Consider the following 25,019-nt stretch of genomic DNA (forward strand, 5'->3'; position numbering starts at 1 on the left):
GGTGCATTGTATTCGTTAGAGGCCCTGTGCAGCAAGGAAGTCTTGTCTGAACTCGTGCATGAAAATGTTAGCATATTGGGGTGCAAATTTGGTTCCCATGGCTGTTCCATGAGTCTGGATGAAGAACTGGTTGTCAAAGGTGAAGACGTTGTGATCGGGGATAAAGCAAACAAGTTGTAGAATGGTGCCTGGAGATTGGCAGTTGTTAGTATCGAGTGCTGAGGCTGTTGCAGCAATGCTGTTGTCATAGGGGATACTGGTGTAGAATGCCAAAACATTCATTGTGACAAGGAATCTTCCAGGTTCGACTGGTCCGTGGGTGCTGCGTTTCTGTAAGAAATCTATCGTGTCGCAACAGGAGCTAGGGGTCCCATGTACAATGTGTTTTCTATACCCTTGACATACCAAGAGAGCTGAAAATGTGTTGCTGGAAAAGCGCAGGTCAGGCAGCATCTGCTGGAAAAGCGCAGCTGGTCAGGCAGCATCTGCAGACCTCACTTCCATACCAAGAGAGAATCTCACACAGGGCGCCGTTGCCTGATATGACGGAATGACCAGATGTTTTGGCTTTGTGTATCTTCGGAAGGCAACAGAAGTCCCCTATACGAGAAGCACTTGAGATGAGAGTCATAGGGTACCTTTAAAGACTGGATCAAATGTCTTTATCAATCTGTTTAGTTCATGGGCGTGTTCTTTGGTTGAATCGACTGGTAGTAGCCTGTCATGTTCCTAGTTGTTCAGTTGTCAGTATACTTCCTTGCAGTAGTCTGTTCTATTCTGAATGACGATGGCACCTTCTTTGTCTGCTGGTTTGATGACAATGTTGTGATTGATCTCAAAAGCATGGATGGTGTTGCATTGCGTTCAGATGATGTTTTGCTATACCTTGTGATTGCAGCTGATGAATCTGGCATTTACACATTTCCTGACAATTTGAACAAATGTGTCAAGCCCAGGGCAACGGCCCTCCGGATGGATCCAAATTGACTCATTCTTTGGTCGCTCCACTACGGATCTCTCTGGTGATTGTTCCAGCTCGTCGGTTGTCTCATTGGGCTCATTGCCAACATCTTGGAAGAATCTCCAGAGTCTCATTCGTCTGATGAATTCCTCCATGTCTGCTGCAAGACCAATGGTCCTCACACCTTTAATGTCTGAGCTGAGATGCCACTTTTATTTTACATAAAACCTTAAATTATCTCAGGAATGTGACTTGAAAGAAGTTCTGAGATTTACATATTCATTAATTGAAACCTGCAACCCCATTCTAAGTGACTATAGACTTAAGAACAATCTAGCTTTGTTCAATACATTGCATCACAAACTGTATGACACTTTGATCCTCTGCCATAAATTCTGTATCCTATGATCCTGCCCCACTCGCTACCTGAAGGAGCCGTGCTCTTAGAGACAAGGCAGAAATTGAATGTCTCATAGTTATCATTGGAAGTGAGGCATGTAAGAAAGCGGTTTGTAGTGGAGAAAATAAGCCTGGAATTAACTTTATATTACAGAATGTTCAATAAAGAATAAGCAGTTTGGCAAGAAAGCCTGACCCAACAACGTGTTGCTGCTAGGTCCCGTAATGAATGGCTGCATCAGTTATCTGCAATAGTCCATTGAAGGTAAAACAGCAAACTTGACGATGATGAGGCTGGGGGACAAAGCTCCAGAAACAAGGCTTAAGCCTGTTCATCACCAAATATAAAGCCTCAGTGAGTGAATACTAATTAATATTAAAAGACTAACTTTGGATACCTTCTCCTCCTAACTTGAAGCCAACTATGACGTCCCTGCAGCCAAAAGGAAAACTGGAATAAATTAATGTTCCTAGAGAGCTACACATAGAGTAGGATCACAGAGCGCAGCATGGGGTCTTCATAAACTCACAGTTAGTCTGTAGATTGCATAAGATACTGCCTGTGGTGCTCCCCGGCCACAATGATGGGAATTAAAGTTTTGCAGACGTGTCCACATCAGCAGCGGTTACCACAACAAGCCTGTGACAGCTAAGCGACAAACTCGAAACAGACTGCAGGTACATTTTAATTTAATTTAGATTGTACCTGACTCCTTGCGGGGAGACTGGCGGTTGCTGAAGCAGGCCCCCTGACCCCGGGGGGGATAAACTTGAACCTTTTAGCTGCGTTGCCGCTGAGCTGACTCGGAGCTGCAGACCTCCGCATTTCAATCGCCTGTCAGTCTAGCCTCCTGGAGAGAGGTACCTGGCTGCCTGGACATGATCTAAGCCCGCGGTTCCAGGTGGGCCCGGCCTCCCGGCGGACGGTGATAAAATGTCGCCGCTCGGTCACTTCGTGTTTCCCGCTTCCGAGGGAGCTGCCGTACAGCGCAGTGCGCATGTGCTGCTCTCACTTCACCCTCGTCAAACACTGTATTTGCTTTCACAAGTCTATCGAGGCCTTGTCCCACTGATGCGGCGAAATATAAAGCTTTATCCTATTTACCATTGCCTCTCCACTCTGGAATCTGCCTTTGCAAGCAGGGCTGCAAAGGAGATGAGTTTAGTCCCCAGTGACTTGCACCAAAACAAACAACTGCTGGAGGACCATCAACCCAATCCACCCAAGCTGTGGACAACTGAGTGCTGCAGACAGGCACATAGCGCCCACAAGTCCATCAGGAAGTGGTCAGCACATAGTGTACTTGAGACCCTTCAGGAAAAGGAGAGGGCGGATCCTATCGAATGGTTCCCTGAGCAGACTGTCAAAGCCATTTGGCAGAATGCCTCATCGCCAGAACTTTCCAAAAAGCACCAAGACATGGCTTGGCTGGTGGTGAGAAGGGCTCTGCCTGTGAGATCCTTTATGCACGCCCGGACTCTCAGCCGCACCGCACACTGCCCTCGAAGCGGCTGCGGGGGGGACGAGACTATCACACACCTCCTTCTAGAATGTACCTACGCAGAAGGAGTCTGGAGAGGAATGCAATGGTGTTTGTCGAGGTTCGTCCCGAGCAGCGCCGTGACGCGGGACTCCGTGCTCTACGGCCTGTTCCCCGGGACGCACATCGAGACGAACATCAACTGTACCTTGAGGATCATCAACTTGGTGAAGGACGCTCTCTGGGCGGTCCGAAACCTGTTGATCTTCCAGCTGAAGGAGTTGACCCCGACTGAGTGTTGCAGACTGGCACATTCCAAGGTCCAGGACTACGTGTTGAGGGACGCGCTGAAGCTTGGGGCAGCTGCCGCCAAGGCGTGATGGGGAAAGACCACCGTGTAACATCTGCCTGCCTAAAGAAGAACAGGGGGCCCGCGCAGTCATTTGGGCTCTGCTGACGCCTCAGCTAAAAATGTAATCGTACAGACCTGTAAATAGGAATTTACGGTTTTCGGTATGCAAATAAATGGAATGTTTACATATGTATGGCATGTCCAGTTGTACAGATCATCAAAGTATTTTATGAATAAAGTATATTTTTGAAATAAAAATAAGAAAGGTTGGGACAGTCATTCCAAATCCTTATGGAGGAGGCTGAGGGATGACCTTATAGAGATTTACAAAATAATGAGGGGCAAGGATAGGATAAGTAGACAGAGTCTTTTCCCTGGCATTGCGAGTCCAGAACTAGAGGGCATAGGTTTAGGGTGAAAGGGGAAAGATATAAAAGAGACCTAAGGGGCAACTTTTTCACGCAAAGTGTGGTGCGTGTATGGAATGAGTTGCCTGAGCAAGTGGTGGAGGCGAGTATAATTACAACATTTAAAAGACATCTGGATGGGTATATGAATAGGAAGGGTTTAGAGGGATATGGGCCAAGTGCTGGCAAATGGGACTAGATTAATTTAGGATATCTGGTCGGCACGGATGAGTTGTACCAAGGGATCTGTTTCTGTGATGTACATCCCTATGACTCTATGTGCAGACTTGGTGGATTAGCCATGGTAAACGCGGTTTTTCAGAGGGTTGGTACAGGTTTGATGGGCAGAATGGCCTCTATCTGCTCTGTAGGGGTTCTATGATTTTATTCTATGAGGTAACAAGCAGCATAGATAAAGGGAAACCAGTAGGTGTAATATATTTGGATTTCCAAAAGGTATTTGAATAACTACCACACATTAGGCTACTTTGTAAAAGCTCATGGTGTTGGGAGTAGTATCACAGAATTGTTACAGATCTGGCCAATCGTGCCTCTATGGGCTCTTCAATTGAGCATCATTACCTAATACTAATCTTCTGCCTTTTCCTCATACCCTTGCACACTATTTCTATCCAAATAATCCAATATTTTCTTGAATTCCTCACCTGAACCTGCCTCCACCTATTATTAGTATATATAGGGAATTATTTAATTAATAGAAGACAGAGAATTGGAACAAAGGGGTATGCGGCATTTGTTGGAGTCATACCTGGTACATATGAGAATGGCTGTTGTTATTGAAGGTCAACCATCTTTGAAAGACATCTCTGGACAAAAGAATTGAACTCCAGAGGTGAGGTGCGAGTGACTGCACTTGACATCAAGGCTGCATTGACCCAGCGTGGAATCAAGGAGCACTGACAAAATAGTCAATAGGAATCAGGGAGAAAACTCCTCTGAGTAGCTATATGTGACACAGAGCAAGATAATTATGGTTATGGAAGGTTAGTCATTTAATTTCCAGGACATCACTGTAGCAATTTCTCATGGAATGTCTGGACCTAACCATCTTCAGCTGTTTCATTAGGTCAGAAATGGGAATGTTCAACAATGATTGCACAATGTTCAGCACCATCTGCAATTCTTCGGAAGCAGTCCATGTTCAAATGCAACAATATCTGGACAATTAGATTAGTTACAGTGTGGAAACAGGCCCTTCGGTCCAACAAGTCCTCACTGACCCTCCGAAGAGCAACCCACCCAGACCCATTCCCCTACATTTACCCCTTCACCTAACACTACGGGCAATTTAGCATGGCCAATTCACCTAACCTGCACATTTTTGGACTGTGGGAGGAAACCGGAGCACCCGGAGGAAACTCACGGAGACACAGGGAGAATGTGCAAACTCCACACAGACAGTTGCCTGAGGTGGGAATTGAATCCGGGTCTCTGGTGCTGTGAGGCAGCAGTGCTAACCACTGTGCCACCGGGCCGCCCCAAAATATCCAGGTTTGGGTTGAAAAGTGGCAAATATTTTCAGTGCCTCATAAATACCAGGTACTGACAATTTCCAATAAGAGAGAATCTAACCATGGTCCCTTGACATTCAATGATATTACCATCACTGAATCCCCCCTGTCAATTTCTTGGGGGTTACCATTGACCACAAATTCACCTGAACTTGCCACACAAATATTGGCTAAATGTCAGAAGCTAGGAATACCGCAGCAAGTAATTCACCTCCTGATTCCCCAAAGCCTGTCCACCAATTACAAAATACAAGTCAGGACTGTGTTAGAATACTCCCTACCAGCCTGGATCCAACAACACAAGAAGCTTGACACCATAAGGACAAAGCAACCCACTTGATTGGAACTACATCCACTCTGTCACCATTAATGCACTGTAGCAACGGTGTGTACTATCTACAAGATGCATTGCAGAAATTTCACCAAAGATTCTAAAACAGCACCTTCCTAACCCACGTCCACTTCCATCTAGAAGGTCAATTACAGCAGATGCATGGGAAAACCACCATCTCCAAGCCACTCACCATCCAGACTTGGAAATACACTGCCATTCCTTTGGTGGTGTTAGGATACAATCCTGGAATTCCTTCCTCAGCACATACCTATAGCACATGGACTGCAGTGTTTCACAGAGGCAGCTGACCACCACTTTCTCAAAGGCAACTAGGAATGGACAATAAAGCAATACCCACATCCCATGAGTGAATAAAAATGAAAATCCAGGATGACAGCATGTAACTAAAGGAATGCCGCTGGGGCCATAATTATTTACAATAATAACTTGGATGAGAGAAGTGAATGTACTATCACTAAGATTTTGGATGACACTAAAGTAGGTGGAAGGCAAGTGGTGAGGATGGCACAAAGAGTCTGCAGATATATGCAGGTTAAATGAGTGGCCAGGAACCAGTGGATGGCAATACAGTACTTAGATTTCCAGAAAGTATTTGATAAGGTGCCACATCAAATTTTGTCACAGAAATTTAAAGCTCATAATATGGGGCTAGCATATTGGCAGATGCAAGATTTGCTAATTAACAACAAACCAAGAGTAGATGTCAATCAGTCCTTTTTGGGTTAGCAAGACGTGATCAGTGGTAAGCTACAAGGATCATTTCTGGTACCTCAACTGTTTGCAGTTTATATCAATAATTTAAGATGAAGGAATGTAAGTGTAAGGGTGTGTTTAACCCTTTATTTCATCTGAAACCAGATGAGACACAGTGTCCTTTGTTGTTATTCATGTATGTATGGGAGATATATGCTTCAAGAAAATGACATACAGCCAAAACTCTATTATAAGGATGTATATTTTATATCAGTTTTACAGATAACAAGCTTCTAGTCATCTATTGCTACAGATAACAATTTTCAGTCAGAAGGTTACACAATTACTCCCTATATCTCCATCCAACTGTGTTTGCAGAGTTCACGTACACATGACTATATATCCAGTCATGTCTAAACTATTACATATGATTATATTATCCAATCACAACATTACATTTCCTAGCTATAGTACATATTTGTGATTACAGAAAACTGATACTGTTTATTTTCCCACCTATTAGAAGGTATGATTGCCAAATTTGCTGACAACAGAAAAGTTAGGTAGCAAAGTTAAACGTGGACACAAAGAGATTAAAAAATAATATTGATAAAGTAAATGAGTTGGCAAATATGTGGCAAATGGGGCAAAATATGACAAAATATAAAATTGTCCACTCTGGCAGTAAGGCTAAAAACATAGCTTATTATCTAGGTAGCCATGGATTGTACAGAACTCCAAGATAGAGATTTAGGTGTCCTTATGTTTTGCAGGTTAATTGACATTATTTTGTCCTGGTTCCTTTCAACAATGGCTGCTGGGTAGCTGGTTCCCAGCACTCAAAGCAGGGGAGTCCTTCTGTGATCCTGGTTCCTTTTGACTGGCTTGGTGGCTAGTTGGCTTCCAGCATTCAGAGTGAGAGAAACATTTTCTCTTTCTTTACTTGCATTGCAGGGATTCTTAGAACTGTTATCAAAGCTGTGACCTTCACAGTATGCTCCTCCATACAGCAGGACGGAAGGCCACTAAACCCTGTCTCTGTGTATTCTTCAAAATGGAAGATGCAACTATATTGCTTGCACAGACTGCTTTCTTTTTTAACATCATGGTCACAGTCTGAGATGCACGTAGGAGATTACAATTTAGTCTGTAGTGCATTTTCTCCCCTTTTATGTCTATTCCCATCGAAGCGTCCTTGACACTTCATCAGGTATGACATTCTACTATATATCTCTCCAGACAGGCACTGAATATACATTTGTAGTCAACATTTGGGTGTATGTCCTTTTAAAACGTTATAGCTAAAGCTTACTCTGTCAGTAGGTGATTCAGATTTATAATACATGGTCATGACACAGTCCAAGCTTTCAAAGTCAGAGAGAAGTCTTTTATTTTAGCAGTTAAAATAGATAGATAAAATTTTCTTAAAGGTTGGTTAGGAAAAGTTAGCGAAGTCAGTGACTGTATCTCAGAGGAAGACAGTAATGGAAACAATCATATCCAGTGAACATGTAGAAATTTGCCAAAGGATATGCTTGCAATCTCATCAGTTAAATAAGAAATTAAGGAATTAAGATGGAATGATACTTTACTAGGTTTGAGTGTCTCTATAAAGAATTTTGGTTGGAGAAGGTTTGATTGTGAAATGAACTTTGGCAGTCTTGTGAGAATATCTTTAATATTCTCACCAGTGACAGGGACCTGGGTTTGATTCTCACCTCAGGCGACTGTCTGTGTGGAGTTTGCACATTCTCCCCATGTCTGCATGAGTTTCCTCCAGGTGCTCCAATTTCTTCACACAATCCAAACATGTGCAAGTCAGATGAATTAGCCATGCTAAATTTCCCATTGCGTTTAGGGACGTTAGTCAAGGGTAAATATAGGGTCTGGGTGGCTTACTCTTCGGAGGATCAGTGTGGACTTGTTGGGCCGAAGGGCCTGTTTCCATACTGTAGGGAATCTAATCTAATCTAATGACTGACCACAATGGTAAGCAAGTTGCAAAAAACAAATCCTATGATCCATGAAGTCAAGTTTCACTCTGAGATCTGACTTGTCCTGAATTACCATATGCCTATGCTTTTTTTAGATTGTACTTTTCAAACTTAGTGTTCTAAACTGCTTTGTAAGTACTGAAATAGTTTTGACGTATAATCACAATCATAAATATAGAAACTATAGAATCAAATTTGTACATAGTAACATGCCAAAAATAAGTGTGATAATAATCAGATATCCTTTTCTAGTTATGGGATTAAAGTGGCAATATTACGAGCAAGATCTCCACTGCGCTTTCTTATAATGGTATGGGACTTTCATGTAAGTTGACAAGGTGGACCAGAGCCCTGGTTTACTACCTCATCCAAAAGATGGGACTCTGACACTCCTGTGTCAGCCAGATTTTATACTTAGGTCTCGAGCGTCGGATGCTAAAGTGCGTCTCACAACCTTCTAATTCAAGAGGTGTGATTGTCAAGGCTGGCAGTGTCATATTTGTGTTTTCTGAGCCTGTTTTAGGTTTTACTAATTGTATGTCAATTGTGTTTAATTAAATGGGGTAGAGAGCATTAATTGAGATTTCCCTTAAACAGATAACTGAAACTGTGATATCATTGAGACAGAAGGTGTATGCCTATAATATTTCACTTTGTGAGTAAACATTTGACTGACTAGAGATCGGCTCCAGTATTATTAAGACCATAAGACATGGGAGCAGAAACAATGCCAGTCAGCCCATTGAGTTTGCTCCGCCACTCAATCATGGCTGGTAAGTTCTCAACACCATTGTCCTGCTTCTTCCCCGTAACTCTTGATCTCCTTGATACTCAAGAACCTATTTATCTCAGTCTTACATACAGGTATACTCAATGACCTGGCCTCCACAGCCTTCTGTGACAATGAATTCTATAGAATCACCACTCACTGGCTGAAGAAGTTTCTCCTTATCTCTATTCTAAACGATCTTCCCCTTAAGGCTACGCCCTTGGATCTTAGTCTCTCCTACCAATGGAAGCATCTTCCCAACAACTACTCTGTCCAGGCCATTCAGTATTCTGTATGTTTCAATTAGATTCCCACCTCTTTCTTCTAAACTCCATTGAGTATAGACGTAAGTCCTCAAACATTTTCATATGTTAAGCTTTTCATTCCTGGGACCATTCTCACTAATCTCCTTTGAACAAGCTCCAAGGCCAGTACATCTTTCCTGAAATATGGGGCCCAAAACTGCACAATACTCCAAATGTAGTCTGACCAGAGCATTGTGGAGCTTCAGAAGTACATCCCTGTTTTTATATTCAAGTCCTCTCAAAATAAATGCCATCTACTGACTCAACCTGCAAGTTTACCTTGAGAGAATCCTGGACTAGAACTCCCAAGTCTATTTGCACTTCAGACTTCTGAATTTTCTCCCCATTTAGAAAACAGTCCCATGTCTCTACTCTTTCTAACAAAGTGCATGACCTCACACTTTCTCACAGTGTACTTCTTTGCCCACTCTCTTAACCTGTCCAAGTCCTTCTGCTGCTACCCACCTCCTCAATACTACCTCTCCTTGTACCTATCTTTATATCATCTGCAAAATTAGCCAGAATGCCTTCAGTTTCTAGGTCGTTAATTATAAGGTGAGAAGTTAAGTCCCAAGACTGAGCCTTGCGGAATACCATTTGTCACCGGCTGCCATCCTGAGAAGGACCCTTTTATCCCCACTTTCTGCATTCTGCCAGATAGCTAAGCTTCTATCCATGCGAGCACCTTGCCTCTAACATCATGGGCCCTCATCTTACTCAGTACACCTTGTCAAAGGCCTTCATGAAATCCAGGTATATAACATCCATTGGCTCTCCTTAGTCCAGCCTGCTTGTTACTTCCTCAAAGAATTCTAGCAGATTTGTCAGGCATGACCTCCTCTTGATGAAACCATGCTGACTTTGCCCTACTTTACCACACACTTCCAAGTACTCAGAAATCTCATCCTTCACAGTGGATTCCAGGATATTACCCACAATTGATGTTGTGCTAATCGGTCTGTAATTTTCCATTTTTGCCTTACTCTCTTTTTAAACAGTAATTTTCCAGTCCTCTGGGACCTTCCCTGATTCTAGTGATTCCTGAAAGATCATCATTAAGACTTCCACTATCTCTTCAGCTGTTTCCCTTAGAACTCTGGAGTGGAGCCATCTGGTCCAGGTGTTTGTCCAACTTCAGGCCATTCAGTTTTTCTAGTACCTTCTCCTTGGCGATGGCCACCACAGTGAGCTCTGACCCCTCACTGTCTTGAAGTTTTGGGATATTACTCTCGTCTTCCACCATGAAGACTGATGCAAAGTAATTATTCAGTTCCTCAGCCATTTCCTTGTTCCCCACTACTATCTCTCTATTGTACTTTTCCAGTAATCCAATGTCCACTCTTGTCTCTCTTTTTCCCTTTATATTTTAAAGAAACTCTTACAGTATTCCTTTATATTACTGGCTATCTTAGCCTCATATTTAATCTTCTCCCTCCTTATTTCTTTTTTTGTTGCCCTCTGTTGGTCTTTGTAAGCTTCCCTATCCTCTGCTTTCCCACTGCCCTTTGCCACATTATATGCTTTTTCTTTTTCTTTTATGCTATCCCTGACTTCCCTAGTCAGTTATGTTGCCTCATCCTCCTTGTACCATGCTTCTTTTTCCTCAGGCTGAATCTCTGCTGTATCTCCTGAATTACTCCCAGAAATTCCTGCCATTACTGTTCCACTGTCTTTCCTGCTAGGCTCCTCTTCCAGTCAATTCTACCCAGCTCCTCCCTCATGCTTCTGCAGTTGCCTTTATTCGGCTGTAATACCGTGACCTCTGATTCGATCTTCTCCCTCTCAAATTGCAGAGTAAATTCACTGCCTTCTAAGGGTTTCTTCACCTTAAGTTCCCTTATCAAGTCTGCCTCATTGCATAACACTAAATCCAATATTGCCTGTTCCTTAGTGGGCTCCACCACAACCTGCTCCAAAAAAGTCATCTCGTAGACATTCCACAAATTCTTTTTCTTGCAATCCACTACCAACCTGATTTTCCCAGTCCACCTGCATATTGAAATCCCTCATGATCACTTTAACTTTGCCTTTTCTACACATATTTTCTATCTCCTAGTGTACCTTGCGCCTAGCTCCTGACTACTGTATGGAGAGGCCTGTACGTAACTCCAATTATGGGTTTTTCACCTTTGCAGTTCCTCGATTCCACCCACACAGATTCTACACCATCTGACCCTATTTCTTCATTAACTGACTTTATGGAATACAATAGTGTAGCAGAGAATGGTTGCCTGAAGATGAAATTTGGAAACTAGAAGTAAAAAACCATCAGAAGGAAGACTGCAATTCCAATAACTATTGTAAGAAATAGAAGAAAGAAGTTGTAAATTTCAGAGTGTAACTATCTTCCAACGTTTTTAAGAGCCTGAATACTATAAAACTAGAATTTTTTAAGTGGCTATGTAGGTAAAGAGCATGTCCTCACTAGGAGGAAACACGATATATCCTTTGTTATTATTTCTTCCTACAAGACATAAAATCAGAAAGAAAATCTTTTGTGAGCTGGATGACCATGAATTACATTCCGAAAATGTGGATCTTCCGTTAAAGTTCTAGTATGAAACTCTCAAAAATGATAACCTAATAAATGCCTACGGCCACAATCAGACTTTGAAAACTGATTTATTCAATGTAGAAATACACAAGAACACAAGAATTAGGAGCAGGAGTACATTATTCAGTAAGAACATGGCTGATCTGATTGTGGCCTCAGCTCCACTTTCCTAGATGGTCTCCAAGCCATTTATGGCATAATTAAAAACCTATCTAATTTAACTTTGAATATGTTCAATTCCTTGCCTCCACTGCTAAGGAAGAGAACAAACATTTGCTCAGAGAAGAAAATCATCTTTATTTTAAACTTTAATGGGAGACCCCAATTTTAAAATATGTCTGTTAGTCTCCCACAAGGGGAACTATCCTTCCTGTTAGAGTTCCCTCAAGATTCTTATGCATTTCACTTCTTATTCAAAACCTCAATTATTAAAAACCCAACCTGATCAGCCTTACATCATAAAATAATTCCATCAACCCAGGAAATGGTTCCGCGAATCTTCTCTAAACTGCTTCTAATGTAATTATACGCCTTCTTAAAGAGATATTTATGCCACAACAGCAACACAATAGAAAAAGTAACTCCAAAGCAAAAAATTATTAAAGACATTATACAGGATCACTTATAAAAATTTCAAGGCAATCAATGTAGTTTTGTGAAAAGAAAGTCATGTTTAACCAATTTATTGGAGTCCTTTGAAGAAATGTGAGGTGTTGCATTTTGGAAAGACAAATCAAAGCAGGACTTATACACTTGATGGTAAGAACCTGGGGAGTGTTGCTGAACAAAGAGACCTTAGACTGCAATTTGTAGTTCCTTGGTAGTGAGTCGCAGGTCGATAGGACAGTGAAGAAGACATTTGGTATGCTTGCCTTGATTAGTCAGTGCATTGCGTATAGGAATAGGGAGATCATGTTGCGGCTGCTTAGGACATTGGTTAGGCCAGTTTTGGAATATTGCATGCAATTCTGATCTCTCTGCTATAGGAAGGATAGAGTACAGCACAGAAACAGACCCTTCAGTCCAACTCGTCCATCCCAACCAGATATCCTAAATTAATCCAGTCCCATCTATCAGCACTAGGTCCAAATCCCTCTAAACCTTTGCTATTCATTTACCCATCTAGATGCCTTTTAAATGTTGTAATTGTACCAGCCTCCACTGCTTCCTCTGGCAGCTCATTCCACTCACACACCACTCTCTTGCTGAAAATGTTACCCCTTTGGTCCCTTTTAAATCTCTTCCCTCTTATCTTAAACCTACGTCCTCTAGTTCTGAACTCCCCGCACATCAGGGAAAAGACCTTGTCTGTTTACCCTCTCCATGCCCCTTATGATTTTATAAAGCTCCATAAGGTCACCCCTCAGCCTCCGACACTCCAGGGAAAACAGCCCCAGGCTATTCAGCCTCTACCTATAGCTCAAATCCTCCAAGTGAGACCAAGTACACATAATATTCCAAAAGTGGCCTAACCAATGTCCTGTACAGCCACAACATCACCTCCCAACTCCTGTACTCAGTGCTCTGACCAATAAAGGAAAGCATACCAAACGCCTTCTTCACTATCCTATCTACCTGCAACTCCACTTTCAAGCATGTTGTGAAACTTTAAAGGGTTCATAAATGATATACAAGGATGTTACCAGGGTTGGAGGGTTTGAGCTATAGGAAGAGGTTGAATAGACTGGAGCTATTTACCCTGGAATGTTGGAGGCTGAGGGGTGACCTTATAGAAGTTTATGAAATCATGAGTGGCATGAATAGGATAAATAGACAAGGTATCTTCCCTAGGGTTGGGGGAGTCCAAAACTAGAGGACATAGGTTTAAGGTAAGAGAGAAAAGATTTAATAGGGACCTAAGGGGCAACTTTTTCACGCAGACTGTTGTGTGTAAGGAATAAGCTACCAGAGGAAGTGGTGAAGGCTGGTACAATTATAACATTTAAAAGGCATCTGGATGGGTATATGAATGGGAAGAATTTAGATGGATATGGGCCAAATACTGGCAAATGGTGCTACATTTATTTAGGATAACTGATCGGTATGAAGGGTCTGTTTCCGTGTTGTACATCTGTATGACTCTATAATTAACATGCTGTGAATGAAGAGGAACCAGAATACATATATTTCTAGTAAACCTTCTGGAAAGTGTCACGTGAAAGGTTATTATGGAAAGTAAAAGTTCACAGTGTCGGGGAGGGGTAACATATCTGCATGGCTAGCTAACAGGATATAGTAATCATAAATGCATCTTTTCCTGGAGCTTCAACATTTTTTCAATTATTATAAATGATTTGAAGAGACTAAAGGTACATTGCTACAATTGCTGATCACACAAAGATAGTTAGGAATGTCAGTTGTGAAGCGGGCATAAAAAACATACAAAGGGACATAGGTTAGGTCAGTGAACAAAGATCTGGTAGAGTGTAATTTGAGAAAAAAACTGAAAGATTGACCATTTTGGCAGGAGAAATAAAACTGTATGTTATCTAAATGTGAGAAACTGCAGAGCTCAGGGATGTGAGGGATTTCAGTGTCTGAGTGTATGAATTGCAAGAGTTGTGGCTATTCTAGCACATTAGTTGCAAACATTTAGCCTGTGGTTACAGCAAATAATTAGGAAAGCGAATAGAATGTTATGGTTTATTATAAGTATTGACTACAAAAGTAGGGAGGTTATGCATCAGTTTTACAGGGCACTAGTGAGACCACACCTGGAGTATTGTGTATAGTACTGAACTCCTCATTTAAGGAAGAACATAAATGCATTTTTATCATTTCAGAGGTCTCTCATAATCCTACGCACCTCTATTGAGAAACCATCCAATGCATCCCTGAATACCTCAATTGAGCAGCACATTCCAAACCCTACCTAATTGCTGTGAATTTTTTTCTCACCTTGCACTCTGTAAACTACTCTTGCCTCCATTTCAAACAGACAGTTCACAGCCTTGTCTTACTGTTTAACACTGAGCTAAATTTCAGACTCCAAATTGCCTCTAACTGTAGCTCAGATCCTCCAACCCTGGCAACATCCTTGTAAATCTTTTCTAAACCCTTTCAAGTTTCACAACATCTTTCCGAAAGGAAGGAGACCAGAATTGCACACAATATTCCAACAGTGGCCTAACCAATGTCCTATTGCCTATGTCAGCCATTTTACTGAGTCCCCTGTATGTGCCTTCAATAACATTGAATGTAATTATTTCAACACTCTGAGGGTCTCACTTCTCCATCAACGGCATGGATACATCACACATACATCATGCCTGACAAGCATCATTGAATTTTTTGACGAGGTGACTAAAGTATTGGTTAGGGGAATGTCTATGGATGTTAGCGAGTTTTGAGAAGATTTGTAGCTCAGGTTGGGGTTTTGGATATAGGTTTGCTCGCTGAGCTGCAAGGTTCATTTCCAGACTTTTCATCACCCTACTAGGTAACATCTTCGGTGAGCCTCAGATGAAGCACTGCTGATAATTCCTGCTTTCTATTATATGTTTGGGTTTCGTTGGGTTGGTGATGTTACCTCGCAGGGGGACGAAATGTCTGGAAATGAAATTTCCAGCTCAGCAAGCAAAACTACATCCAAACTTCTATAGCTGTTGTTTATACTGTCTCCCAGAAGGCATTTTATAAAGCCTCACACAAGAGACTGTTAACTAAGATAGAAGCCCATAGATTTGAAGGTAAATTTGCAGATGACAGGAAGTAGGGATAATGGATAGGCACTCAAAATGGCAGGATAGGATGTGACCAGTGGTATTTTACAAGGATCTGTGTTAGGACCTTAATCATTCACATTATTTATTAACAATTTGCATTATGTTATAGGAAGTCATACATCCAAATTTTATAATGAGATAAAGTTAGGTGACACTGTAGAGCATAAAATTACAAACAGATATAGAGTAGGCGAATGGGCAAAACTATAGCAGATGTAGTTCAATGTAAGCAAGTGTCACGTTATCTATTTTGGACTGAAAAGGGATAGTTCAGGGTGCTTTCTAAATGGTACAAAGTTAAATACAGTGGATGTCCAAATAGACTTGGGGATCAAGGTGCATAAATATTTAAAATACCACAAACAAGTGCAGAACATAATCAAGAAGGCTAATGGGTTACTGGCCTTTATATCTAGAGGACAGGATTATAAGGACATAGAAGTTAAGTCGCAAAATAAAATCCTGGTTAGACTCCATTTGGAGTACTGTGAGCAGATTTGGGCACCATATCTTAGGAAGGATAAACTAACTTTGGAGGGAATAAAATGAATGACAATTTTACCTGGAGTTCACAGGTTAGGTTATGTGGAGAAATTGTACAAATTCAGCCAATTTTCTCTGGAATTTAGAAGATTGAAGGGGTTTGATCAAAGTCATAGAGTCATAGAGATGTACAGCATGGAAACAGACCCTTCGGTCCAACCTGTCCATGCCGACCAGATATTCCAACCCAATCTAGTCCCACCTGCCAGCACCCGGACCATATCCCTCCAAACCCTTCCTATTCATATACCCATCCAAATGCCTCTTAAATGTTGCAATTGTACCAGCCTCCACCACATCCTCTGGCAGCTCATTCCATACACGTACCACCCTCTGCGTGAAAAAGTTGCCCCTTAGGTCTCGTTTATATCTTTCCCCTCTCACTCTAAACCTATGCCCTCTAGTTCTGGACTCCCCAACCACAGGGAAAAGACTTTGCCTATTGATTCTATCTATGCCTCTCATAATTTTGTTAACCTCTATAAGGTCACCCCTCCGACGCTCCAGGGAAAACAGCCCCACCCTGCTCAGCCTCTCCCTGTAGCTCAGATCCTCCAACCATGGCAACATCCTTGTAAATCTTTTCTAAACCCTTTCAAGTTTCACAACATCTTTCCGAAAGGAAGGAGACCAGAATTGCACACAATATTCCAACAGTGGCCTAACCAATGTCCTGTACAACCGCTACGTGACCTCGCAACTCCTGTACTCAATACTCTGACCAATAAAGGAAAGCATACCAAACGCCTTCTTCACTACCCTATCTACCTGCGACTCCACTTTCAAGGATCTATGAACCTGCACTCCAAGGTCTCTTTGTTCAGCAACACTCCCTAGGATCTTACCATTAAGTGTATATGTCCTGCTAAGATTTGCTTTCCCAAAATGCAGCACCTCGCGTTTATCTGAATTAAACTCCATCTGCCACTTCTCAGCCCATTGGCCCATCTAGTCCAGATCCTGTTGTAATCTGAGGTAACCCTCTTCGTTGTCCACTACACCTCCAATTTTGGTGTCATCTGCAAACTTACTAACATTCAACATATTAACAGAAAAGGACAGAAAAGGTAGATAAAGATAAACTATGTCCATCAGTTAAGAATTCTAGAACTAGGGTCATAGTCTAAACATTGGGTCAGACTGTTGAGGAGAGATGTTAGGAAGCACTTCTACACATAAAGGATGATAGAGGTTTAGAATTCTCTTGCACAAACTGCATTCGTTACTAGATCAGTTGTTAATTTTAAATCTTTTTAAATTTTAGATAGATTAATTTTTAAGGAAAGGCATTTAAGGAGATGGGCCAAAGATCCAAAGATATGGAATTAGACCACAGATCAGCCATGATCTCTTTGAATAGTGGAATAGGCTTGAGGGGTTGAATGGCCTATTCCTGTTCCAATGAATAGCATGTGCACATGTTCTCTTGCAAAATAAGTTTGACTCACTCATTACTCATTTCCAAATATGTTAAATTTCAAATCCTTGAGCTCATATTTAACTCGTTTATGACCCTGCCTCATTAGACTTCTGTAACCCAACCATCCACCTTTTGGCTTTTTATGTAATTTCATTTTCTACTGTCCCTCCACTCTTTCTGAAGTTTGCAGATGCTTTACACCTAGTTTAGAATTTCACCTATTTCATTTTTTAAAATAATCTGCTTGAAATAGCAGGTCTTCAGTCAAGCCTTCTCTACCTCACTCTTTGGCCTACACTAACATGCTTGTAGTCATTTTTTTAAGGTGTTATACAAATTAATATATAAATTATATAAAGGTTTTCCATTTAGATCTTACTCTTACTCACTGAAAATCCCAAGAGAGGCAGCATAAGAAAGAAGTTAACCAGAATTCTGAAGTGCTGCTCAGTGACTGTTCTGTGTGATTCAGGGAGAAAAAGATGTCTGAGATCTTATTAATTATGATTTGGAGATGCCGGTGTTGGACAGGGGTGTACAAAGTTAAAAATCACACAGCGCCAGGTTATAGTCTTATTAATTGGATTAGTAGATGCTGTAATATCGCTGCCCTGTACAGTTGTAAGGATTATTTTTGTTGAATGTAATTATTTCATATATCTATTTTATCAAATTTATGTTTAACTGCCAGAGGAAGTGGTGGAGGTTGGTACAATTGCAACATTTAAAAGGCATCTGCATGGGTATATGAATGGGAAGAGTTTAGAGGGATATGGGCCAAGAGTTGGCAAATGGGACTGGATTAGGTTGGGATATCTGTTCGGCGTGGATGAGTTGGACCGAAGGGTCTGTTTCCGTGCTGTACATCTCTATGACTACAAATACAGAAAAAAAGGTGGCTCAGTGGTTAGCACTGCTGCCTCACAATGCCAGGAACCCGGGTTCAATTCAACCCTAGAGGGATCATGTGGACTTTGCACATGTTCCTGGTATCTGTGTGGATTTCCTCCCACAGTCCAAAAATGTGAAGGTTAGGTGGATTGGCCATACTAAATTACCCATAGTGTCCAGAGTTGTGCAGGCGAGGTGGGATGCATCGGAAATGCTGGGTTATGAGGACAAGATGCTCTTTGGACGGTCAGTGTGGCCTCGGTGGGCCGAATGGCCTGTTTCCACACTGTAGGGATTCTAAGAAGAAATCATAAAGCCCACTTTGTTTCAAATACAAACCCAACTGTCAGGTGTGACATCTGCCTTCATTCACGTTTGTCTAACAGTATCGAAATTAGGACTGTCTTTTTGTCAACTTTCCCTGAAACCGATCCCAGTCCAAACTAATATTTTCAATTTGTCGCTGATAAATAGAGGGTACATTTTAAAACGCCGAACGACAAATTATTTAGCGGCAGTCGCTGATTTCCGCTCTGGTTACCATTGGCAACGAGAGGCGTAAACTTCAGCCGGCGTCTGGTTTGCGACATTTTACGGTAACGGTTGCTAAGTGAAGTTGGAGAGGATTGAGCGGAGCGGGAGAGAGGTACTGCTTTTATATGGATAGAATCGATATTGTTGTTTGATCAGTTTATTAAAGCACAAATACCGATTAAATCTTTTGGATTGACATCACAGGAATATGCCAGCGGGTCCAGTAAATTAAAGGTGGCTGTTTACGCTCTGCACCACACCCATCCCCACCTCCTCCACCTCTCCCCTGTAACATTATTCCTTCTATTTCTTTGCTGCTGCATGGGTTTATTTTCATTCCCGTTAAATTCACTTTTGACGTTCGCCTCAGCCACCCCCATGTGATACCGAGTGAAGGCATTTCTCAGGAATTCCTCATTAATTACAGACTGGCTTCACGGTCCATCAAAAGGTGAAACACCGAAGTTATCTTGGAAATCTGAAATAAAACCAGAAATTGCTGCACGTAATCAACAGGTCAGACAGCATCGGTCCATGGAGGAAAACGGTTAACGTTTCATGTCCTTGACATCTTATTAGAGGAGGAGGAGGAGGAGGAGGAGAAAGTTATAGGTGTGGCAGTGGCTACCAGTGTTTTTCCTTTAATGTCTTGAGGCGTTTCATAGAGGTATTGCACGAGTTATTTAAGGAACTGTTATGTCACCAAAAGCTTGGTCTTTAATTTCTTAAAGGAGGAAAGTGAAACAGAAAAGTGTAAGGTGGGTATTCAGATCAGGGGGCTTAAGTACCTGAAGTCACGACCACCGATTTAAAGTTCGGGTGTGCAAGTGACTAGGATTAGAGGAATACACATATCTAAGGATTGTGGGGCATGAAGGAGATGGAGTTCCACAATTTTGATGCTGGGAAAATGAAGGAAAAGTGATATGTTTCCAAGCCAGGGTGATGTGTGGCTTGGTGGGGACCTTGCATGTAGTAGTATTTTGTGTATTGGCTGCCCTTATGGAGTGGAGTGATTGTGGAGTTAGAAGGTACTGTCTTGAGGACCCTTGGTGAATTTCTTTAGTGCATCTTGTAGGAAGTACACACATTTACCACCGAGCATCAGTGCTGAAGGGAGTGAATGTTTGTGGATGTGGTGTCAATCAAGGAGGCTGCTTTGTTCTAGAGGTTGTCAAGTTTCTAAGGAATATCCGTCACATTCCTGACTTGTACTATCTAGATGATCACAGGCTTTGAGATGTCAAGGACCTAGCACCTGACCTGCTTTCGTCGCCACAGTATTTATATGGCCATTTGAGTTCAGTTTCTGATGAATGATAAATCTCACGATATTGATAATGGGAGATTCCAATGGTAATGCTATTGATTATCAGGGTTAATGATTAGATTATCTTTTTGTGGAAATGGTCATTGCCTGGCACTTGCATGGCATGAATGTTGTAGATTATGGAAACAGACCCTTAGGTCCAATTCATCCATGCTGACCAGATATCCTAACCTAATCTAGTACTATTTGCCCATACCCCTCTAAACCCTTCCTATTGATAGATCCATCCAGATGCCTTTTAAATGCTGCAATTGTGCCAGCCTCCACCACTTCCTCTGGCAGCTCATTCCATATATGCACCACCCTCTACATGAAAAAGCTGCCCCTTAGATCCCTTTTATATCTTTCCCCTCTCACCATAAACTTATGCCTTCTAGTTCTGGACTCCCTCACCCCAGAAAAAAGGCTTTATCTATTTATCCTATCTATGCCCCTCGTGATTTTATAAACCTCTATAAGGTCACCCCTCAGCTTCCAATACTCCAGGGAAAACAGCCCCAGCCTATTCAGCCTCTCCCTATAGCTCAAATCCTCCAACCCTGGCAACATCCTTAATCTTTTCTGAACCCTTTCAAGTTTCACAACGTCTTTCCAAGAGGAAGGAGATGAGAATTGCACACAATATTCCAAAAATGGCCTAACCCATGTCCTGTACAGCCGCAACATGACCTCCCAACTCCTATACTCAATACTCTGACCAATAAAGGAAAGCATACCAAACACCTCCTTCACTATCCTATCTACTTGCGACTCTAATTTCAAGAGCTATGAATCTGTACTCCGAGATGTCTCTTTTCAGCGATACTCCCTAGGATCTTACCATTAAGTGTATAAGTCCAGGTCTGTTTTTCGCTCTGTTACTGAAGATTAAGTGCATATGTTAATCAGTTATTGCATTTTCATTGAATAGGTTTTGTTTGAATAAATTAGTAATTGTGTTCATTAAGGAAACTGGGTTGATAGATCATATTGATAAAAACCTGATGTGGACGAGATATTTATTTAATCATCTTGGTAATTGTTTTGAAGTATTTATATTTCATGTCATGAAAATCATTGGAACATTAAGTGAAGTGCATTTCATTCAGCGAATAGTGAAAGTAAGTCAACCAGTGACTTGAAACAGCTTATAAGTCGCAGGGTTTCTTCATCATCAGAGTCTGCTACATGATTTATGCATCAATAAGCTGTATTACTTAGATGCTATCACACTGGTTTAATATAGCTACTTGTCCACTATCTATGTCTATACATACATTTCTGCTGGAGGTTACTGAATACAGATTCGGAGTGGGAACTGAAGCCCATTTTCTTTTCTAACCTGGGGGAAACTGTAACCAATTTCGGTGCTTTTGCTGCGTTCCTAGTTAAGGTCAACAATTTAAGCACTGATTTCAAATCTGGTATCTTCAATACCTAAATATCTCAGGAAATCACTTCGATCAATAAATCAAAGTTTGGTGTCATCATGCCAAATATGTCTGAGGTGTTGTAGACATCAAACTTGTAATGTTTATCAATTAGTTAGGAAGTAAGAACAATGTCTTTATTCGGTATTAACACAAAAATTATATTGCGTCAGGTAATTTATTTTTAAACTTTAACATCTTATTTTCTTTTTGAAAATAGGTACAGCATATAGTAATACAATGGGATATGACATTGATCGATTTGTAGGCTATGTAAATGAAGGATTGCTGTGTTGCATCTGTCGAGATGTGTTGGAGAATCCTTTACAGGCTCCGTGTGAACATGCCTTCTGTACTACTTGCATTCATGGCTGGCTCGTGCAGAATCATAATTGCCCTGAAGATCGTCAGGCTTTGGATGTATCCATGCTTCGACCATTGTTTAGGTAATCTAGCCATTTACCCGTAATATTTAAAGAAAAGGATGTGTATATTTATTTCCTGTGGCACGTTTTTGTTACACTTAATGGACATATTGATGACACAAAATTTGCTCATGCTTCTTCTATTGGGATGTGCTAAAAGATTCTTCCACCAACTGAACATACTCTAATACAGAGGTCAGAATATCTGTAGACTATGGTCTATAAATATTAATTTCGTTCCAAGATGGAGCGCACACTCCCACTCCATGAGCATCAGTTTTGTTAATCAGCCTTTTATTTGGTACTTTGTCAAACATTTTCTTTAAATCTACAAAGACAACAACCATTGCATTCCCTTTGTTAACTTTTTGTTATTTAATCAAAAAATGCAATTAGTCAAACACTTTAAGTAGACAGGGTGGTTAAAAAGATGTTTGGCACACTTGCATTTATTGCTGAGTCCTTTGAGTATAGGAGTTGGTAAGTCTCGTTGAGGTTGTACAGAACATTGGTGAGGCCTCTTCTGGAATACTGTGTCCAGTTTTGGTTGCCCAGTTATAGGAATGATATTAAGAAGCTGGAGAGGTTCAAAAGAGATTTACCAGGATGTTGCCAGGTATGGAAGGTTTGAGTTATAAGGAAAGGCTGGGACTTTTTCCAGTGGAGCTTAGGAGGTTGAGAGGAGACCTGATAGAAGTTTGTAAAATAATGAGGGGTATAGCCGAAGTTAATGGTAGTTGTCTTTTCCCAAGGATGGGGGATTTCAAGCCTAGGGGACACATTTTTAAGGTGAGAGGAGAGAGAATTAATAAACATGAGGGGCAAATTGTTTTTACAGTGTGGTTCGCATGGTGGTTGTAGGTAACATTACAATGTTGTATAATTACAACATTTAAGACATTTGGAGGGATATGGGCCAGGAGCAGGCAGGTGAGACCAGTTTAATTTGGGATTATCTTCGGCATGGACTGGTTGGACTGAAGGATCTGTTTCAGTGCTGTATGACTCAATGACTCTCTGACTTTTAACTTTACAAATGCATGTTGACTATTCTTAATTGAGTCATCCCTTTCCAAATTAAATTGACTGGTCTGTAATTACGTAAAAACAATGACCGCAGATGCTGGAAATCAGATTCTGGATTAGAGTGATGCTGGAAAAGAACAGCAGTGCAGACAGCATCTAAGGAGCAGGAAAATCAAGGTTTTGGGCAAAAGCCTTCATCAGGAATACAAGCAGAGTGCCTGAATGGTGGAGAGGTAAGTGAGAGGAGAGTGGGGGTGGGGGTGGGGAGAAAGAGCATAGAGTACAATAGGTGAGTGGGGGTGGGGATGAAGGTGATAGGTCAGGGAGGAGGGTAGAGTGGATAGGTGGGAAGGAAGATAGGCAGGTAGGACAAGTCATGGGGATACTGCTGAGCTAGAAGTTTGGAGCTGGGGTGAGGTGGGGGGGCAAGGGAAATGAGGAAACTGTTGAAGTTCACATTGATGCCCTGGGGTTGAAGTATTCCGAGGCGGAAGATGAGGCGGACTTCCTCCAGGCTTCGGGTGGTGAGGGAGCGGCGGTGGAGGCGGCCCAGGACCTCCATGTCCTCGGCTGAGTGGAAGGGGGAATTGAAATGGTGGGCCACAGGGAGGTGTGGTTGATTGGTGCAGGTGTCCCAGAGATGTTCTCTAAAGCGCTCTGCTAGGAGGCATCCAGTCTCCCCAATGTAGAGGAGACTGTATCGGGAGCAACGGATACAATAAATGATATTGGTGGATGTGCTGGTAAAACTTGGATGGATGTGGAAGGCTCCTTTAGGGCCTTGGATGGAGGTGAGGGAGGAGGTGTGGGCGCAGGTTTTGCAATTCCTGCAGTGGCAGGGGAAGGTGCCAGGACCTGACCAGGTAGTCACGGAGGGAACAGTCTTTGTGGAAGGCGGAAAGGGGTGGGGAGGGAAATATATCCCTGTGGTGGAGTCCGTTTGGAGGTGACAAAAATGTCGGTGGATGATTTGGTTTATGCGAAGGTTGGTAGGGTGGAAGGTGAGCACCAGGGGTGTTCTGTCCTTGTTACAGTTGGAGGGGTGGGGTCTGAGGGTGGAGGTGCAGGATGTGGACGAGATGCGGTGGAGGGCATCTTTAACCACGTGGGAAGGGAAATTGCAGTCTCTGAAGAAGGAGGCCATCTGGTGTGTTCTGTGGTGGAACTGGTCCTCCTGGGAGCAGATACGTCGGAGGCAGAGGAATTGGGAATACAGGATGGCACTTTTACAGGAGGTAGGGTGGGAAGAGGTGTAATCCAGGTAGCTGTAGGAGTCGGTGGGTTTGTAAAAAATGTCAGTGTCAAGTCAGTCGTCATTAATGGAGATGGAGAGGTCCAGGAAGGGGAGGGAGGTGTCAGAGATGGTCCAGGTAAATTTAAGGTCAGGGTGGAATGTGTTGGTGAAGTTGATGAATTGCTCAACCTCCTCACGGGAGCAGGAGGTGGTGCCAATGCAGTCATCAATGTAGCGGAGGAAGAGGTGGGGAGTGGTGCCGGTGTAATTACGAAAGATGCACTGTTCTACGTAGCCAACAAAGAGGCAGTCATAGCTGAGGCCCATATGGGTGCCCATGGCTACCCCTTTGGTCTGGAGGAAGTGGGAGGATTCGAAGGAGAAATTGTTAATGTTGAGGACCAGTTCAGCCAAATGAATGAGAGTGTCGGTGGAAGGGTACTGTTGGAAACGTAGGGAGAGGAAGAAACGGAGGACTTGGAGGCCCTGGTCTTGGCGGATGGAGATGTAGAGGGATTGGATATCCATGGTGAAGATGAGGTGTTGGGGGCCGGGGAAACGGAAGTCTTGGAGGAGCTGAAGGGCATGGGTGGTGTCTCGAATGTATGTGGGGAGTTCCGGGACTAGGAGGGATAGGACAGTATAGAGATGAGTTCAGTGGGGCAGGAGCATGCTGAGAC

At 42.2% G+C, this 25,019-nt stretch overlaps 2 protein-coding genes across 3 annotated transcripts in view; one reads left to right on the forward strand and one right to left on the reverse strand.

Annotated features, from left to right (window-relative positions):
• The window catches only part of rad54b (RAD54 homolog B), a 210,860-nt gene extending 208,536 nt beyond the window's left edge, over nt 1-2,324 (reverse strand). The window contains exon 1 of the mRNA XM_043688055.2: nt 2,067-2,324. Within this exon, the coding sequence (XP_043543990.1) occupies nt 2,067-2,186 (120 nt within the window). The 5' untranslated portion in view covers nt 2,187-2,324. The remainder of the gene's footprint in view (nt 1-2,066) is intronic.
• Nucleotides 1-25,019, forward strand: part of rnf41l (ring finger protein 41, like) — a 389,670-nt gene that overhangs the window by 333,802 nt on the left and 30,849 nt on the right. For both annotated transcript variants that reach the window (XM_087986538.1, XM_087986539.1), the window contains one exon: nt 21,875-22,100. In XM_087986538.1, the coding sequence (XP_087842664.1) occupies nt 21,875-22,100 (226 nt within the window). The remainder of the gene's footprint in view (nt 1-21,874; nt 22,101-25,019) is intronic.

The sequence above is a fragment of the Chiloscyllium plagiosum genome, unplaced genomic scaffold, assembly GCF_037043375.1.
Source record: "Chiloscyllium plagiosum isolate Xiang-an unplaced genomic scaffold, Cpla_swu_hap1 HiC_scaffold_4, whole genome shotgun sequence".
NCBI lineage: Eukaryota > Metazoa > Chordata > Chondrichthyes > Orectolobiformes > Hemiscylliidae > Chiloscyllium > Chiloscyllium plagiosum.